The sequence below is a fragment of the Pan troglodytes genome, chromosome 7 (genome assembly GCF_028858775.2).
Source record: "Pan troglodytes isolate AG18354 chromosome 7, NHGRI_mPanTro3-v2.0_pri, whole genome shotgun sequence".
NCBI classification, from domain to species: domain Eukaryota; kingdom Metazoa; phylum Chordata; class Mammalia; order Primates; family Hominidae; genus Pan; species Pan troglodytes.
The window spans coordinates 130653999-130674829 of NC_072405.2; the positions used below are offsets into that span (position 1 = coordinate 130653999).

General features: G+C 40.4%; 1 protein-coding gene across 6 annotated transcripts in view; it reads left to right on the forward strand.

Annotated features, from left to right (window-relative positions):
* The window catches only part of COL14A1 (collagen type XIV alpha 1 chain), a 245293-nt gene that overhangs the window by 209225 nt on the left and 15237 nt on the right, over positions 1 to 20831 (forward strand). For all 6 annotated transcript variants that reach the window (XM_016959807.4, XM_054656977.2, XM_016959810.4 and 3 more), the window contains 4 exons: positions 298 to 369; positions 9010 to 9045; positions 10065 to 10131; positions 13061 to 13249. In XM_016959807.4, coding sequence (XP_016815296.2) covers positions 298 to 369; positions 9010 to 9045; positions 10065 to 10131; positions 13061 to 13249 — 364 coding nt within the window. The remainder of the gene's footprint in view (positions 1 to 297; positions 370 to 9009; positions 9046 to 10064; positions 10132 to 13060; positions 13250 to 20831) is intronic.

Consider the following 20831-nt stretch of genomic DNA (forward strand, 5'->3'; position numbering starts at 1 on the left):
TTGCCCAATTATTCTATCTCTGAGCTATTTTGCCAGAAGATCACCTGCATTGACTTAGCTTTTATTAAATCACAGCTAAGGCTTGAATTTGAAAGAACCACACCTGATATATAGTGAGGAGACTAAAAAAAAAGTCTTCCCTCCGTTTTTGGGAGTTGGGAACAAGAATGAGGTCCTGGTCATGAGGGGGAGGGAAGCTATCATGGTGTGTATTTGTTACTCTTGCTTAAAAGTTGGCTGTGATTGATGAGAATGTGTGATTCCTGACTTTGTTCCATTTTCCTACCTCTCTTCTAGGGCATTCCTGGCACCCCTGGAGTCCCAGGGATCACAGGAAGCATGGGACCGCAAGGCGCCCTGGGGCCACCTGTGAGTATGCAGCGGTAGCTGCTCAGAATGTAGGCCCAGTCATCACGTTTATTTATGTGTTTAAATTTACCAGCCTTTCTGTTAGTCAGAAATGTTTATTCAGCACTGGACTCTATGGAAATTCATAAAGGAAATTGGAAAAGCTTCTAGGATAAAGATGAAGATCAGATTGTGCATATGTCATGGCTGAAGATAAATGGTCCTAAAAGGGAATAATCTGTCATGCTCTTGCTTATATGTTTCTATTGCTTGCTATTCTGTATTTGGCTAAGCAAACTCAATATCATCTCTCCAGAGATTGGGTACAACAGCTACGTGTTAATCAAGCTGGGTTCCCAAAGGGAAAAATAGAAAGCTTGGGAAATTCTAGGTTTAATGAACGTGACATTAGATTTTTCTCTTCCAAATTCTACAAGACAGAATTTCCCAGTAAAACACACACTCACACATAAGTGAGAGGTGTTATAAGTGAAAACATAATGAACAGAATTCTTTGCCTCTGATTGTTGTACTTCTAGTCTCTTAGGTTGGTGTTTAAATGTGATCAATGGGAGAGGAAGGGATAAGGTGGAAGAAAAACAAATGAACACATCTGGGCCTGTTTCTTCATCTGTAAAATGAGGTCATCATATTACATGGCCTCTGGAGACATGCTTGGCATCTTCTGGTGACATGCAAGTTGTTCCTTCTAGGTTTAGATGTTAGTCAGCATTCTGATATTTATCTGTGAATTGCTAAGTCTGCATCCATAAACTGAAACATTGAAAAATGCAAAGATGTGTACAACTACAAACACACTAAGAATGTGTGGAGCAGTGAAATCCAATGGATGAGGATGGAAGCATCTAGTGAATTAGATTCCTGTTACCACTTAACAAATTGCCACAATCTCAGTGGCTTAAAACATCACAAATTTGTTATCTTACAGTTCCGCAGGTCAGAAGTCTGGCGCAGATCTCACTGAGTTAAAGGGAAGTTGTCGGTATTTCCTTTCTGGAGGCTAGAGGAGAGAATCTCTTTCCTGGCCTTTTCTAGCTGCTAAAGGCCTCCCATAGTCCTTGGCTCATGTCCACCTGCATCTTCAAAGCCAGCAATGTTGCATCTCTCTGGCCTTTTTCTGCCATAGTCACTTCTCTCTGACAACAGCCAGGAAAGGTTCTCTTCAGGACCTATGTGATTACATTCAGGCCACTGGGATAATCATAGATAATCTCCCTAGATCATTCCCAGATCCTTAACTAAGTCACATTTGCAAATTGCCTTTTGCCACACAAGGTAACATATTCACAGGTTCTGGGGATTAGGGCAAAGAAGTTTGAAGGGCCTTTTTTTCTGCCTACCATAGTAAACAAGATGTAACAGAAATGTTGGTTCTCATTCAGAAAGTGGCCTCTCTTCGTCTAGCAACCCAGATAGTCTTGTTCCTCTTATTCTTGAAACTCATTTTAATAAAATTATTTCATCCTCAGAATCCTTTTCTGGGCCATGATTCATGTGAGACATATGTAGGTACACAAACCCATACAGGGTATGCACATAAAAAATGCATCTTGATTTTAGCAAACACATCCTAGTTTGCACATCCAAATAAATGCTATCCTTAGTAATCACTTTATACAGCTGTATCTTTATTCCAACTACAATGTCATTCAAAATACTTTTAGATCTCTTCTTTTTATATCAACCTAGTAATGGGTCACAGAAGAAAATCTGATTGCTTTATCTTCACACATCTTTCTTTTAATTCAAAAATGTGTTGCAAAGTATGATCCTGCACCTAGAAACATATACTGAAACCCACATGTGTGAGCACATGAAAAAATGCACGCGTTCACACACAAAAACACACACACACAAACACACACACACACACACCTGTCTTCATTCTTTCACTGCAAGCTTATCTATTCGTTTGATTCTAAGCTGTTTCATACCAGAAAAGAAACTTAAAAACGTACTGTCTGGTATTTGGCTTCAGCCTGCTTCCCAGAATGTGCTCCTGGGAACCAGAGTTTTAGAATACATCCACAGTGCCAGACAGTAAAGGGTCCTGGTCAAAGAAGTGGCCCTGACATGACCCTAACTAGTTGTGTAAGCCACATGCACAGAAACTGCATGCCTAATCTGTTTCTCAGAAATTCATGGGAAGTTTTAGGACATGAAAGGCTTTGAGGCATCCCGAAGTGAAATTAGAAAACACCCAAAACTAGTTTAATTTGGTTAGACAATAAACGTATTTGTGCATGAGGTTCTTATTCTTACTAGCATCTCCTAGAACTAGTTTCTCCTAACCCAGGCTAGGAAAAAGCAAGGTATAGACTGATCCTGACCCAAGAGGGAGGGAATGGGGAAGAAGGAAGGAAAGAAATGCAGGCTCTGAGAGCTTTGGGAGAGTTGACATGGGGCATGGAGAGCTAGAGAGAGACCTGGAATCGTTGAGTAACTATGATAGCACCCTGCTCACCGATCTGGCCTTTGGTGGCTCTGGATTAGACTCTAAATATAGTATCTACATAAATACCAATAAAATTTTCCCACAAATAAAACACTTGTTCATAATGTTATTTTTGTTATGAATCAGCAGAAAGGGGCCCTTGAAAGCAGCAGGAGGGGCCCTTGTGCCATTGGTGCTTTGATCAGAGGCAGAAACCATTTGGCCTATTAGCATCAGGTAGGAATACCACAGCTGGCTTGGGCATTTCCTCTCAAAAGCAAGTTGCTCTCTGAACTGTCCCGCCCAGACTTTTTTGGGCCCACTGGCTCCCAGATGCTTGCTGGCTGCCAGACTGGCATGACTGTGACAGCAGGCTCTGTGTCATGGTGTTAAGGCCTGGATTGATTTCCCATGGATGTCTGTCTAGGAAGGCATGAGGGAAAGGGACCAAGAGGGACAGGCTGCACCGCTGAAAATAGCAACATGTTTCCTACAGTGGGTGCCAGAAATACTTGCTTTTGTGCAGTCTGCCTTCAGCTGCCGGCTCCCTAGGGCAGAATGTACATTGCTGCTGCTGAGGTCCTAATTCCGATCTAAGTTTTAAGCACTGGCTTAGGTACGGTTCCTCCACTGCAGTTGTTAGAGAGTGATAAAGCACACGAACGAAGGAGCTGCTCACTGCTGGGGCCATGTGTTCAGCCAGGTAGACAGGTCCAGGGTTACATCATTGAAAGAGTATTGCACTAGAAGTCAGGATACCTGGGTCCTTGATGTGGCCCTGACATGACTCAAAGTAGCTGTGAAAGCCACATCAGTTGCACAAATCATCTAGCCTTTCGGAATGTCAGTTTCCTAATTCATTCATTTAAAATATTTAGGGAATGAGCACAATACATGTAAGATTACATGGTGGGGAGGGGTTGTGAGGGATACAAAAGATCTCAAGACATTTTTCCATACTCTTGAGAAATCCAGAGAGAATGATGTTTTTATATAAGAAGCTGTAATAAAGGGCAGAAAGTGTGAAATGCCGTAAGGCAAAGACAAGGAAGTTGCTCTGAAAGCTCCATTAAGAGAGAGACCCCTAAGCTGAGGGGTGGGAGTAGCGGCTTCAGGAGCATTTTGATGAGATCTTAGAATATGGGTAGGAACCTAACCCACAAAGACAGAAAGATTGCATCACTTAGGTGGCAGTTGCAGAAAAACATAAGGCAAACACAGAGCACCCCTGTCTCTGTACATTTTAATATTTTTCAATTCTTTCTCTAGTTCCATCACGACTACTGCAGTTTTATTTCAGGCCCTGCTTGCTGCTCACAAGGACTATCCCAAGAGGCTCTCATTGGCCCCCTGGTCTCTGCTTTAGCCCTGGTCTAGTCCATTCCCCAGCTGCCAGAACATCTTTTAGTGCAACTCCCTCGTGTCACTGTCTGGCTTCAATCTCTTCCCTACCCCTGGAGGAAGGAGCCCAATTGTTCAGCAGAGAGCTCATGGCCCTTTAGGATGGGCCCCTACTTTCCTTTCCAACTTGGATTACCATCCTCCCTTCACTTAGAGTTCAGTCACACATTATTTAAAGTTCCTGAAATATATGCCGTACCATTTCACACGTTTGTCTTTGGGGGTGCTAACAACCTACAGGATGCTCTTTGGGATGCTCTTTTGCCTTACTGGGCCGCATTCTTTTTCACCACTTGGTGAGCTCCTGGCAAATCCTTCTTTAAGGCTGCACGTCTCCTGTGTAAAGCCACCCGTCCCTTCGCAGGCTGTTAGGTACTGCATTTCAACTATTGATGTTTGTCTCTCCACTAAAAGGATAATTCCTTCAGGACAGAAATTCTATCATATTCTTGTGTAGAGTCCTAGACCCCAGCTCAGTGTCTAACACATAGAGAGTACTTAATATGTATTTATTAAAAGAAAAAAAGAAGGCTGGGTGGGGTGGCTCATGCCTGTAATCCCAGCACTTTGGGAGGCCAAGGCAGGTGAATCACTTGAGGTCAGGAGTTTGAGACCACCCTGGCCAACATGGTGAAACCTGGTCTCTACTGAAAAAGAAATACAAAAATTAGCTGGGCGTGGTGGTGGGTGCTTGTAATCCCAGCTACTCAGGAAGTTGAAACACGAGAATCGCTTAAACCCGGGAGGCAGAGGTTGCAGTGAGCCGAGATCATACCACTGCACTCCAGCCTGGGCGACAAAGCAAGACTCTGTCTCAAAATTAAAAAAAAAAAAAAAAAAAAAAGAAAGAAAAAAGAAAAAAAAGAAGGTACGTTTATATTCTAGTTAGGCTGATGTTCAGAGGCATATTAGAAGAATATTCTTATAGATTAGGGGTCAGGTCATGGAAGACGTTTCAAGCCAGCCTAAGAAGTTTTGACTCTGTTTAACAGACATCTTTAATATGTGGGACTTGAACCACAAGATCATTCCGCTTCCTTCCAGCGCTAAAATTCGGTGAATCTATGAATGTAGCTACTGTATTTTCTTTTCTTTACATTTCGAGTGCTCCTAAAATTAAAGGAAAATGTGCCACTTTTTCCTGCCTACATCTGCAGGGAATATGTGTTTTCCCTCAAAGCATACTTTGGTGGAGTTATGGGCCTTCACTTGCTCAGGAATTTTTATTTTGTTTTTGTTTTACTTTGTAAAAATCAAAGGAACGATGTCAGAGAAGTTGGAATAAAAAATAATTTCTTGCCATAGAGATATTTCATTAAAAAGATCTTTCACTGAGACTGCCTAGCTGCATCCTTTGGCTACTTAATAACTAGCATCATGAGACTGAGTTTGAGGAATTTCAAGCCCAATTAAACACATCCATCCCTACATACCAAAAGGTGCCAACAGCTGATGCTCTCCATTTACCATGTCAATCAGGTTTGCACTATAATTGTGGTCTCTAGATTTGAGACATTTTCAAACAAGCCAGTTTAATAAATGATAGCAAGAATAGCAAGAAAACTGTCAAAAAATGTATTGGTGCAGAAATAAAATTATTCAAGATAAAATATATTTAAAAAAAACGACTCAAGTTGCACCCTAATTCTGAATTACTAGAGTTAGTCTTTAGGCATGGTATGTTTGCTTGTTTTGCTTATTTTAATTGAGAAAATATTATCTTCCCTGGAATAGAAGACATGAGCTGGCAGAATTGCTAAGCAGGGTTCTCTTTCAACAGAGTGGTAGAGTGTACTCGGGATGTGCATGGATTCTGGAGCCCACAATTTGGGTTCAGGTCCCTGGTTTTTTCACTTCCTTATTGCCTGGCCTTGAGCAAGTGACAAGACCTCTTAGTGCCTCATTTTCCATATCTGGAAAATAGGAATAATATAGGGTTGTTATAAAGAATAAATGAGTTAATCTTACAGGAGTATTATAAGCACTAAATAAGTTAATCTTATAGGAGTATTATAAGCACTAAATAAGTTAATCTTATAGGAGTATTGTAAGCACTAAATAAGTTAATCTTATAGGAGTATTGTAAGCACTAAATATGTTAATCTTATAGGAGTGTTATAAGAATTAAATGAATTAATCCTGCAGAGCTGTTATAAGGGTTAGCTGAGTTAACATGCTAAGAACAAGGACAGTGCTTGGAACATGGTAAAGCAGCCTACGTATCAGCTACTAGTATTTAGAGTGTCATAATGTATTAAAATATGGAATATTTATTATTTGCTGATTTTTTTGTTTTGCCTCTAATATTTGACAAACTGTTTCCGTTAAGGATTATTTAGTGGTAAGATGGTAGTTCTTTTCTCCAGTTGGTCCTTCCAGTAAACATTAACGTCTCTTTAGAGATCTGTCCATTTGTGAAGCCTAAGAAATGAGGGAAGAAGGCACAGCCAGTACATTTATTTCCAAAAAGAATTTGGGCTGGGGCAGGGGTGTGCTATGTAAATCTTACTTTTGCAAAAAAAATTTTATGATGGAACGCCTCCCAGGTTCAAGTGATTCTCCTGCCTCAGCCTCCCGAGTAGCTGGGACTACAGGCGTGTGCCACCACAGGCACGCACCACCACGCCTGGCTAATTTTTGTATTTTTAGTAGAGATGGGGTTTCACCATATTGGTCAGGCTGATCTTGAACTCCTGACCTCGTGGTCCGCCCGACTTGTGATCAAGGCCTTTGCGATCCTCCCAAAGTGTTGGGATTACAGGCGTGAGCCACCGCGCCCTGCCATCTTCTGTCTGTTTTACAATCAGGGTAGTTGAAATGAACCACAAATTGGCTTGCCATTCAAACTTGAAGTGAAATTCAGCCACACTACATCCTCAGAAGGATCCTTTGTGAGGATCTTCTTTCTCTGTAGAGGTTGGAATCCTTTCCTCGGAAGCCCAGACTTTGTATTTTTCATCAATTTCTGTTTCCTGTGCTCCCTGCTTCTGAATAACGACCATATCATGAGAGAATAACGTGTTAGACTGATAAGGGAATCCCAGAGATCACTTCATTTAGTGGCCTCATCTTACAAAGAAACTCAGAGAGTTAACCCAGCTTGCAGGTCCAATGTCCTACATTCTTTCCAAAGTATTAGCATAAAAAAATTTTAAACACGCACAAAATGGAAAGAATTTTGAGTGAACACCACACCCATATATCCAACACTAAGATTCTAACATCATGTTTAAAAAAAAAAAGTGTTGGCCAGGTGCAGTGGCTCACTCCTGTAATCCCAGCACTTTGGTAGGCTGAAGTGGGCAGATCACTTGAGGTTCAAGAATTTGAAACCATCCTGGCCACCATGGTGAAACCCCGTCTCTACTAAAAATACAAAAATTAGCCAGATGTGGTGGCGTGCACCTGTAGTCTCAGCTACTCAGGAGGCTGAGGCAGGAGAATCACTTGAACCCAGGAGCCAGAGGCTGCAGTGAGCTGAGATCGTGCCACTGCACTCCAGTCTGGGAGATAGAGGGAGACTGCGTCTCAAAAAAAAAAAAAAAAAAAAAGTGTGTGGGTGTGTATGTGTGTGTATGTGGTGTATGTTTGTGAGTGAGTGTGTGTGTGTGTGTGTATTGAATAGACATAGCAGGGCAAGGGAGGAGAGGAGAGAAGATAGAGCCAGGGTGGGCTGCTTATATCTGCACTGGAGAGTCAATCATGCATTTCTCTTCCTTTCCATTTCCATCTTCAGTGACAGCACATTTGTAGCTTGAAATCAGCTGTGATAGAAACACTTACACCTCCAAAATCAGCAAGCAGTACAAGTCAGGGCATTTTCTTTTTCTGGGAAGCCAGTTTACCTGCACACCGTGGGATGAAACCAGAAGTTTGAATCTGGGCAACTGTTCACTGACCACAGATTTTGAAGAAGATACCGAGTTTGGCTTGGGACCTGTTTGAAATAACAACTGGAAACAGTCTGACAACGTGGCAAATTCCATTAATAAATTCCATTCACTCTCCTTTTAGTTGAGACTATAAAAATGTTGTTCAATGAACATTGCCTCAGAGTTGAAACAAAATATGAAATCCTTCTGAAGACACGTGTTTTGCATTAGATGTATGATTTTTTTGGAGGAACCCTGAAAATGCCATTTTTAAAGTAGATGCGCTTTAATAACGGCAAGGTTTCTTATGGGTCAAAGAGTAGCTAAGCCACATAATAAAATAATAAATCAATTGAGAATTCACATAAATGTGAGCTCCCATATTGGGGAGAATTAGGGAGAATTGTGTGGCATCGTGCTGCACAGAAATCAGAGTGAAGCTCTGGGATTTCACTAATCTCATCTCTGACTTGAACTCCTAAATTGAGAGGCGATCTTTTCTATCCTTTTGGAGATATTCCTTTAAAAACTGAAACAATTTAACTATTCAGCAGAGATTTGTGAAATAAATTATGAAGGATTCTCAGTAGAATACAGTACATAGAGTGGTGTTTAGGGTGGAAAGATGCAAAGGACCTACACAGTGAAAATTTGTGTTACAAAGCAATATTATTGCTGCACGATTCCAATTCTGTGGCCAAAATATACCATGTCTCTGCATAAAAAAGCTGAAAGGGTAGAATGCTTAACAGAGCTTTTTATGTTTGGTGTGCGTACTGGTTGCTGTTTATTTTCTGTTGTTGTGTAATGATTTTTGCTGCAGAATTACTGGTGCTAAGAAAAATGTCTTAATAAAATAAGAAAAGATGCATGATTATCACTCTTAGCTAAGTGCAATATCATAAGTAACTTGACAATTTTCCATTTATACAGGGTGTCCCTGGAGCAAAGGGGGAACGAGGAGAGCGGGTAAGTATCCTGTGGCTCTGCTTTCTGGCCCCAGCTTGTTGCACCCCTTCCATTGCATAAGCCTGATAAAGGATCATCATTTAATACCATTATTATTCACTGCAATTGTACCAGTCTCTGTTTCTCCCTTTCCCCAATTCATTAGACTGTGGCCATATTTTCCAGACATAAAATCCCTGTGGGCTGGGAGTCAGGAGAGCTAGTTTCTAATTGCATATCTGCTACCATCCAGGTCAATGAACTTGGGCTCTTTTCTTTAAGGATAAAATGGAGAGAATCACCCTCATATAATTTACAAAGTGGGTTTGATGAGAACGTTATATAATAGATGTGAAAAGGCTTCAGAAAAGTAAAAACTCTATACAAGTGACAAGTGGCAGCATGGCACTCCTGGGCTTTTTGATGCTCCCAGGTTCACACCCAGGAAGACAATGGCAGGCATAGAATCAAAGAACTGGCCCCCAAACTGAAGTCAGCTTAATTTAAGGGTCGTCTCTCTCCTTTCAGCAATTGTGCAGCTGCTAATATAATTGTGCCATTGGCTATAGCAGAAACAGCAGTGACCTTGGGCTCATCCAATTACCTCTGTGAAATCTTGGGCCATGTGTTTAATGCTATTCAGCTATAAAATGGGTTTAACATCTTTCCTCTGGGTTGCTATTAGTATTAAATGAGCCACTGCTCGAGAAAGTGCTGTATTTTATAAACTCTAAAGAGCTATATATCACGCGTTAAATATATATGGGTTTGTTTCAAAACTATTAAATTTTTTAGAATAGGGGACCAGAAATACTTACTAGTGCTTGTTAATCTAATAAGGACTCCCAGGAACCTTGAACCATGAATATCCAATTGCTTACCCCTTCTCTGCATGCACCGTGGTGGTCAAACCCACCTGTTGCTAGGAGCCAAAGATCCCTGATGGGAACAATGGGGCAAGTCAGATCCACATCCTGGAAGTCCTGGTAGTGTGGCTGGGCTTGTAGCTGAGTCAGGAGTATGCTTTTTTTCTCATCCAGGGTGACCTGCAGTCTCAAGCCATGGTGAGATCAGTGGCGCGTCAAGTATGCGAACAGCTCATCCAGAGTAAGTATATAATGGTTACGGAGGACGTTCCCCATAACAAACTCTCATCCAAAAGAGAGTTTCTTTTCCCATGAGCGTACCACTAAGGAAAACTCTGAAGCATTGTCTTTGTGCAGACACATAAGCTTTACAGATGACCATCACTGACCCATCAAAGAGATCACTACAGATTACCCTAGAGCTCTACATCGATGGTACAAAAGCCAAATTCCTTTGTGTCATTGGTCCAAGAACTGCCTGTTTGCCCATGTAAATTTTACTTGACTGCCCAGATCAAATCTTCTATTCCTTTCTCATCTTTCCAGGTGGGTAGGATTTTTTCTCAAGTGTTCAGCACTTGAAAGCTGCCAGACTACATCTTCAGAAGCTGCCTCAGAAAGACAATTTATGGTGTTGATTTTTATTAACTTGCAAGATTTAAATGAATATTTCCTTCTTATCCATTTCACATCCATTACCTTCTGGCTAGCCTAAGGTCTTCTCATTTATTTCTTAAGATGTTCATGAAAATGCAAACACACACATGAATAGGCTTGCTCTGACGTTTGATATGATATTATACTTGGGCTTTGTGCCAAAAATTACATCAGAACAAACTTGATATGACGCCTGTCCCATTTCTTCATTTTACTTGAGCTTTTTGATAGCACTGTATTTCCCTGCCCATTTGCTTAGATCCCACCACTTTTGCACGTTTCTGCTCTGCCCACTGATTATATATTTTATCACAGTAATCTAATCAGAGGGTTACTAGTGTGGGCCCTTCGCTTTGCCAGTAATTTGTTCAGTTCCAGGAATATCTGAGGCCAAGCAGAGGTGAACTATCTCTCTCAACCCCACCCAGCTCTCGCCTAGCTCTGCTGTCCAGCCCTCTCACCCAATAGCACCCCCACTTCCAGGGCTGACATTACCCACGTGGGTACCTCATTGGCTTGGGGTTATATTTATTTTAACTCAGGAAAGTTTGGGAGTTAGGCCAGGAAGCCCTGCAATATCTAAGAAAGCTTTGTTGGCTAAGTCCAAAATTCCATCTTTAATTCTGAGATAAATCCAAATCTCACCCTGGAGGAGGCATGGAGTTGAGATCTGCACAGGCTTGGAAGAGTTTTCATTAAGGCAAAAACATCAGGGCAAGAGGAGTATGAAGCTACCAACTTCAGACACAGTAGTCATGCTCCCTGTATTTTAACATTATTTAATTTTCTGTTATATTGCCCAAACTATGTGTGTGTCTGTGACAGAGAATTTACCAGTTAAATATAACTGTTTAAGTTTAATGGCAAAATAGGATATTTAAAAATACATTATAAAAGAGAAATTGAACATTAATCATTTTGTACTGACATATTGTAAATAACCTGTATCTTGAATTGTTTTGTAGATTTCTGATTTCAAGTGTACAATGTAAATGAGCAGATCATTATTTTCAGAAAACTTAAGGCTTAAATCTTACTATGACTCACTGACCACTACCCAAGAAAGATCTCACAATATTTGCTGTCTTATTCTACTGTAGAATAAAAATCATGTGTAAATATCTGATTATTTAAAGCATGCCCTAAAAATCAAGGGTTCAAAATCAATTTTTTCTCCTTACGAATTCTCAGAGTCTTGTGATTGACTTCTAGGAAGTAGAAGTCATCAAGGGATTGGTTACATAGTAAAGCTTAAACAAGTCTATAAAATAGCAAGGCCCTGCCTGTCAATATACTAGAAGGAAATCAAAAAGGTTGTATGCAACTTGATAAGCCAGGCCCAGCCTACTCAGAGGCTGTATTTCTGGTACCTCAACCATCTTCCCTTACACTACTTCAGTTTTCTCTGGGATCCTTATTGTATTCCTTCAGCTGCCACTCAGAACTGGATTTATCAGTTAGCAAATAATTCCTCACAAGCTCACTTCTCTGGTTTTTAGTTCACAGTTGATCAGAATTATGCTAGGAAGAGTTACATGGGAAATTATGCAAGGCCAAAGTGATGACAGCTGGGAAAATGATGATGGACAGTCCCCATGTCAAAGGCAGAAACTGAAAAAGCAAATGAGGAAATGTCTCACCTGCCCAGGCAACGATGGACGTGCCTACTAATAACCTTGAGTCATCAGGAGCGGATCCCTACTTAACAGTGACAATCCAATGCTTAAGGAAAGAATGCACTGAATGTATTTTAGAGTGAATTCCTTGAAGAAATTGTTACTATTTTTATTTAGTTTTAAATATTTCAAAATGGATAAATAATAGTAAACTAGAAAATTCACTTATGTTGGGAAAACTCATCTCCTAATGATGCTGGAAAAATGAGACATCATGGTATCAAGTACTTTATACTTCTAATTAGTAACATATATCTGTATATATATTTTCCATACATAACTGAGTTAAGGGATTGTGGGAGAGAGTGCCAGATTTTTTAAAAATATAAAGCTAGTGGGAGTTTCTGCAGCTGAGACCCAAGTAAAGGTTCCTAAAAAAAGGCTTGATGACCAAGAGATGAGTTGAGACAGAGCACTTGTCTGGGGATTTGTGAGCAAGAGGGTGGGGAGGCTTTGTGCGTTTTAGAAAAGACAAATAACTTGGGGAGTAATTGCTAGAGAAATGGCATCTGGGTGAGGGTCTAGGGGTCAGATAAATGTTGAGGGTAAAGATGAAATTTACAACTTCTGCTCAGTGATGTTTATTGAGATGCTGACATGAGCTGCAGAATTCCAAACACATGAGATGCCATTTGACAACAGTCCAGGCCTTAATATCATCCAGAGTAAAACGTAAAAAAATGTTAAGCTGGAAATCAACATATTTCAAAGGGGTGTGATTTTTCCCTTGGTGGGTATCTAACAGAATTGTTTGCAGCCTTAACAAATGACATCCCTGGTCCTCTCTTTCCTTGTGTGACAGTTCACTGAATGCTGTCTTTATGCTTCATGCCTCAGGTCACATGGCCAGGTACACTGCCATCCTCAACCAGATTCCCAGCCACTCCTCATCCATCCGGACTGTCCAAGGGCCTCCTGGGGAGCCTGGGAGGCCAGGCTCACCTGGAGCCCCTGGTGAACAAGGACCCCCAGGCACACCAGGCTTCCCCGGAAATGCAGGCGTGCCAGGGACCCCAGGAGAACGAGGTAAGCTGGGCCCCTTCTCTCAGAGGAACTCCTCTGAGTTGGGTGCAGGGAAGCAGAACATTGTAGTGGTTCTTATACAAGGATAAAGTCTGAAACAATGGACTTAAATTAATTCTGCCCCATCTATTCTTCAGTTTCTTGTTTATTTATCTCTGAGATTGAGAAAATTGAGCAATCTGCCAAGTGGTTATCTAGAGCCATATCTACTTATATGAAAGAGGAAGGTTAGAACCCCCAAATCACTTCTGAGAGTATTTGAGCTAATGAAAGAAAGATAACCCCTCTAGATGGATGAAGTCAAAAAGGGTGCCCCTTCCAGGTTGAAGAATTGGAAAATGATGCCGCCCTCTGACCAAACATGGCATCACACCAATGTCAAGGCAAGCAGAGAACTCACTCTGGTGATTTGCTGGTGCTTTATTTGTGCGGTGCCCAGACTGGGCAATAGTCAGTGGCAGTCCTGAGAAGAGTCATGAATTGTATCAGCGTATGGTTCACATGTTCCTGTATAGACCATGTCAGCTCTAAACTTCAAATTAAAATACTGTCTGCGGCTCATCTTCCTATTATATCAGACAACATTTTATTTAATAGTTTCATGGGCCAATGTTTTGCCTTTCCCACTAAAGTTTCCTTAAAACAGAGATTCTACTTAGCCTTTTCTTCCACCGTCTACAGGTCTTAGAAGTATGGTGTAATACAATAATAAGACTCTTTTGACTGAATCTATAGTCGACTAAGATATTCCATTCCAGAGCAGGTAAAGGAGATGTGGGAAGTCAGGGTTGCATGTTAACCATGAAGAAAGTGATGGGAAAGAGAGACAACTCATCAGAGTATTTTCTAAGATACATTTTGTAGAACATAGACCTGGGGAAAAGCTAACTTTTACCTATCTGCTCTGTGAGGCATATTAGTTTTGTGGGATGGGTAGGATATATTCCTTTTATAAAATTTGATTTAAAATACAGATTACAGAAACAGTATTTCATATTTATTTTGACTCATGCTAACAGGCCTTGTGTATTTCTGCCTCTGCACTTTTGTACACATTGTTTTCCCTCTTTGGAAATGTCCTTTCCTTCCTTTGTCTTCCATACATCTTACTCTTAGTTCAAGGCTCAGCTGTCTTATGCATGAAATTGTTATTGATCACCCCAGAACCCAAATGTCTCCGCCCCCATGAACACCTGATGCCCTTACTGTCTTTTCTTTCTGTTTTAGCACTCATCAGGCATTAGCGAACAGCCAGGTTGTTGAGAGCAGGGGTTGGTTCTGAATTGCTTTGCACAATGCTTTGCACTTAATAGGTACTTACTAGATAGTTGTTGCTTTAATTGTGACCCAGTTCTGATTTTTCTTTCTGAAAGTTTTTCCCTGTGTCAGGGCACAAAATCAGCAGATATAGAAAATGGCATCATTCCCTCACAACACACCAAAGATCTGGCAGCCTGGAATGTGGCCCCCTCTGTCAACAGGGCATCCTCTGCTGCTGTCAATAATGGAGAAACTGTGACTCAGTGAGCACAGAGCCAGCACCTGAGTCATTCCCAGCAAGTCATAAGTTGTCTTTGTTCTTTTTGGAAGTCTTAGCCCCGTTCTTGCCAGACCGAGTCTCTCCTGCTCTGCAAGTACACTTGAATGATTAGACCACAGAAAAATCACCCAAGGATTCTCAAAGGGGCAGCCCAGACGACCTTTGGAAATATGAATTTCCATGATGTAATTTTCTTACATACATATTGATATATATTCTAAAGAGTACAGTAGACAAGCAGAATCCTATATTTCACAAATGCATAAAAGATGACAGTAAGACAGAAAGTGAGAAATGCCCTTTGAGCATGGGGAAAGGTGATTTTAGTTGATGACCACTTGAAGGGTGTGATTTTGCAATGACTATTATAGGTCAGGGCTTATAGGCCAGCATCCAAGGGGCTCTTCATTCCCGGCAAAGTTATTTCAGCTGCAGCTTGGATTTGCTGCTGCAAGGTAGGCAGTGATGTTTGGGATCCAAATATCCAGGACAGATTAAGAGAGGAAAGGCCTGTCTTTCCACTAAGTCAAAACAATAAAATTTAAAAACTGAAGTCTTCAGCTATCTTTTCTCTTTTTCATTTTCTATAAAAGGAAGCATATGAAGATATTGAGGTGAGGCCAAAAAGGCTCAAAGTCAGCCAACATCAAGACTTGAAATAAGAGCCAGAGACTGTGTTGTTTTTTTCTGCTGTATAAAATATGATTATCATCATTCTGGATAAAATAATGTTATAAGGACACAATATTGTAATGAGTAAAAATAAGTACTATTACCAGGCAGTGTATGTAGCACATAATAAACTACAAAAGCAAGATTATGAGAAATATGGCTGTTGAGCATTCTGGCGTGAACACTGAAATGAGGCTCACTTTCTGCTTAGGCTTCCTATGAGCCTCATAGGAGTCTTCCTAAAAAAAAATTCACTACTGGGTATCTACCCAGAGGAAAAGAAGTCATTATACAAAAAAGATATTTGCATATGCATGTTTATAGCAGCACAATTCGCAAGTGCAAAAACGTGGAACCAACCCAAATGCCCATCAATCAATGAGTGGATAAAGAAACTGTGGTATATATATATATGAAGCATATATAAAGCATATATATATATATATGTATATGATGGAATACTACTCAGCCATAAAAAGGAATGAATTAATGGCATTCGCAGTAACCCAGATGAGATTGGAGATGAGCATTCTAAGTGAATTGACTCAGGAATGGAAAACCAAACACCATATGTTCTCACTCATAAGTAGGAGCTAAGCTATGAGGATGCAAAGGCATAAGAATGACACAATGGACTTTGGGGACTCAGGGGGAAAGGGTGGGAAGTGGGTGAGGGATAAAAGTCTACAAATAGGGTATAGTGTATACTGCTCAGGTGATGGGTGCACAAAAATCTCACAAATCCCCACTAATGAACTTATGTAACCAAACACCACCTGTTCCCCAATAACCTATGGAAAAAATTTTTTTTTTTTAAATTCACAACTCCATTCAGTTTGGATAGTTTTTCATCAGAAGTGCCCACTCTAACTTTTCTATTCTAGTTTTTCAAACTTTTAAAAGTGTGATACACAGTAAAAAATACATTTGACATCATGATGCAATATTGCTTATGCATATGCATGCATGCAAATGTATATAACTGGGACAAAAGAAATTATTTTTACCCTTCCTGTTATTCCCTGTTTTCTTCTTTTGTTAAAAGAACGAGGAGAGACCTTGGGTTTCATTACCTTAGTTTGAAAAACACTATCCCCGTACAATGTCTTCGATTAACCCCATCTTTATCAGAGAAATGGCAAAGAATATGCATTTTTAGAGAGCAGAAGAAAAATTATGGATTTTCCTTTCATATTCGCAATGTGATGTACATGGCTTTTCATGACTTTTCTTATTATCTAAAAGAAGATTGCACTTTTGCTCCATCTGATTGTCTCTCTCTTCAGTAACCCTTTGTCTTCTTGAACTTAAAGTCTTTTTCGTAAGTTTGTGTGGAACAGTTTTTAGCTATCCTCTTACACAGATTGTAATCGAGAATTCTTAAAATTTAAGGATTCTAAGGGATCCAGTGGCTAATGTTGTTCAAGTTTTCTATCTGAAGCTTGAAATCCCACTTAGATTTTTCTAATTATTGGCACTTAGCATTGAAGAGGCCTCATTTGCATAACATCATGCTTTATATTAAGCAGCCCGATTTCTCACCTGCTTTTCCTTGTCACTTGTTCTTCTCTGTTAATTTATGTCAAAGAAAAGCTATTTTTCCATGGGATGCTAGTTGGTTACCTCTCCCCATTAAACCCTGTACTGTCTTCATGTAAATGGTTCTGTATAACCTGGCTTCTCATTATCCCAAAATTCAGAAGAGAGGACCAGTTCTGAGGTTCCTCATTTGATCACTGAACCATGACAATCCAGTGCTTGACTGGACAATCCAGTGATTGACTACTATTTGTCAATTGCTTTTCTGACCTCAACTCACTCTTGAGTCACATTTTTGGGTGATTCCAAACCAGATTTCCTCAATTACAGATCATTTTCTTTTTCTGCTCTGTGCATATCATTCCCAGATGATTCATCTGTTTTTGTTTACTCAATTTATTTAAATGTTCATCCTCTACACTGGTATCTTGAGCCATATATTAAACAAGTCAACAATAAGTTTGTTGGTTTATAGTTCACAAAATTAAGTTTCTTTATTCAGTTGAAAAGAATTAGAAAATTCCCCTAATTTCAGTCTTTTTTTTTTTTTCTCTCTTGGAGACAGGGTCTTGCTTTGTCCCCTAGACTGGATTGCAGTGGTGTGATCTCGGATTTTGGCTCACTGCAACTTCCGCCCCCCGGGTTCAAGCAATTCTCCTGCCTCAGCTTCCCAAGTAGCTGGGACTACAGGCAGGCACCACCACACCTAGTTAATTTTTGTATTTTTAGTAGAGACGGGGTTTCACCATGTAGGCCAGGCTAGTCTCGAACTCCTAACCTCAACTGACCCCCCCTCCCCACCCCGCCTCGGCCTCACAAAGTGCTGGGATTACAGGCGTGATCCACCGCGCCCAGCCTGATTTCAGTCTTTATGCAACTCCTTTAGTTTCCATAATCCTCCCGAAATTTTTGAATCAGAGAAACCATCTGATCATCTAACTAACCTAACCATCTAAAGATTTTCATTTTGGATTGTATAGCTGGAGAGCTGGAATTTATATCTGGTTTATCTTATAGAATAAGTCAGCAAATATTAAATGCAGTGTTTATGTAAGGTTTTTCAGTTTGGCAGATAGATAATACTATTATTTATAGCTTTTACTCATTAGGCTCCAATTGCATCTGCCAAGTGTTGCGCTCAGTCCTGTACACACTACCTCATTTGGGTAAAGTGGAAGACCTGGTTTGGATAAGGAAGGAATATGAAAGATTGCTGAGGGTACAAACTGGAAGATGGTAAATGCTAAGTGAGTTATATAGAATATAAATGGTTTCAGAATGTAAAGGAAGATGTCAGTCACTGTGGTCTTTGAGAAGAACAGGTGCCAGCATTTATTAAGCAACTATGTGTCAATTGCTAAGCATGTTACGTGATGCTCATAAAAATCTTATGAGATCAGGATTAGTTCCATGTTAGGTGAGGAAACTGAGGCTCTGCGAGATTGTTAATTGTCCACGGTCACACAGTGGAACAATAGGGGTCTAGAATTCAGATCCAGATATGTATGATTCCAGAATGCCTGTGCTTGCTGGCTTTGCCACTTAACTAGCTATGTGATCTTGACTACTTAAGCTTAAAACTTAATTTCTGAATCTCCGTTCATTCATTCAGTGGTACTTACTGAGCATCTACTACACTTCCAGCTTGTGCTGGGCGTTGATGACATGGTGGTAAACAGGGTATATATTTCCTGACTTTCATGGCACCTTACTGTTATGGGAGATGGATATTAAGCAAACAACATATCAATCATTTAATTTCAGTTGTAATTAGTGCTATGAAAAAGTACAGGATAACATATGGCATACAAAAGGAGACTGACTTGATCAGTGATGTTTTAGCTGAGACCTAGAACTTTAGTAGGAAATTGCCATAGCAATAAGAGAGTTGGGGAAGAACATTCTAGGCAGAGGAGGCAATAGCATGTGCAAAGGTCCTGAGGTGAGAAAGGGCTTGAAACATTTAAAGCAGTGACTCTCCCTTTCACAACAAATAATTTCTCATGTCTCTTTTTTGTTCCAAAATAAAATTCATAGACATTAAATATAACCTATCTTCACATATCATTAAACAAACAACACTAAATAGAGAAATTACAATGTTCTCTAGTGTAATACAAAGGAGAACTAAAAGGAAAGTAATTTATAGTCAAATAATTTATTCCAATATGTATATAAATGTAAAAACAACCTCTAATCATTTCATCAACCAAAAGTTCCCCTACAAGTATCAAGAATGTCTCCTAGGGATGGCACTGCCCCTACTAAGCTCCATTGCTTTGGATAACAGAAAAAATAATCATATAGTTGGAGCTTGGTGAGTTAAAAGGACAGTAAGAATTCAGGAGGAGGGAGGAGTAGACAGAGGCCACAGGATGCAACCAACATTTTGTGAGTATGGGTAAGGAATTTGAACTTATCCTAAGAGCAAGGTAAACTTTCTGCAATTTCTGTTTCAGGACGCCATTATAAAGACTTATGTCACTCTGCATTTGTCTCTGTTGTGTTCACAGTGGTGATCTACTAAGATAATAAACACATGATTGCATTATGCAAATAAATGTAAATTATCTTGTCCTCCTTTTCCCATGTGCTCAATGGCAAACAGAACTCGCCCAAGCAAACAAAAGTAAACAAGGAATCAGCCTTCCTTTGAGCACCATGAATAGGTAACACTCCCTCTCAGAGACTCAGAAACGGCAGTATGGCAGGGAAATGGTGCACCCACACGAAAGCTAAACCTGTCTCCCTAATGCTCAGGGTAAGCTGTGAGTCAACAGGACTCAAACATCTATAGAGAAAACTGAGTTCCAGATTGATTTTAAAGCTGGGAGAGAGAAGTGGGATATTCCTGTGGTTAAAGAGACCGTAGCACTTCTAAGTAAAACCATAGCACTTCTGAGCCAGGAATGCTGCAATGGTAAAAATCATTTTTGTGAAATTTCTTAATGCCCCACGTATCCTAGCTGATTCCTGGAAAAATTATCTCTATGGGGCAGATCATCTTGATTAAAGATTGAGTGCTGGTAGAGCTTTTGTTATTATTTGCTAAATGGCACTTAAATATTTTCAAGTCTTCCCTATGATTTTGTATTACAGTGAATATTCAGTTGCATGAGATGTGTTCTTTCTTTTTATTGCTGTTAAAAATTTGCTGAAATAGGCTGGGTGCGGTGGCTCATGCCTGTAATCCCAGCACTTTGAGAGGCTGAGGCAGGTGGATCACGAGGTCAGGAGTTCAAAACCAGCCTGGCCAAGATGGTGAAACTCCATCTCTACTAAAAATACGAAAATTAGCTGGGCATGTTGGCGGGTGCCTGTAATCCCAGCTAGTAGGGAGGCTGAAGCAGAGAATTGCTTGAACCCAGGAGGTGGAGGTTGCAGTGAACAGAGATCGCACCACTGCACTCCAGCCTGGGTGACAGCGAGACTCCTTCTCAAAAAAAAAAAGAAAAATTTGCTGAAATAGGCTGGTAGCAGTGGCTCACACCTGTAATCCCAGCACTTTGGGATGCCAAGGTGGGCGGATTGCTTAAGGTTAGGAGTTTGAAACCAGCCTGTCCAACATGGTGAAACCCTGTCTCTACTTAAAAAAAAAAAATACAAAAATTAGCTGGGTGTGGTGGTGTGTGCCTGTAATCCCAGCTACTTGGGAGGTTGAGGCAGGAGAATCGCTTGAACCTGGGAGGCGGAAGTTGCAGTGAGCCGAGATCACACCATTGCACTCCAGCCAGGTGAACAGAGCAAGACTCTTTCTCAAAAAAAAAAAAAAATCTGCTGAAATACATGTTGCCTTCTTCCTTCTTGGATTCCCCATCCCCTGCCTCTCATTTC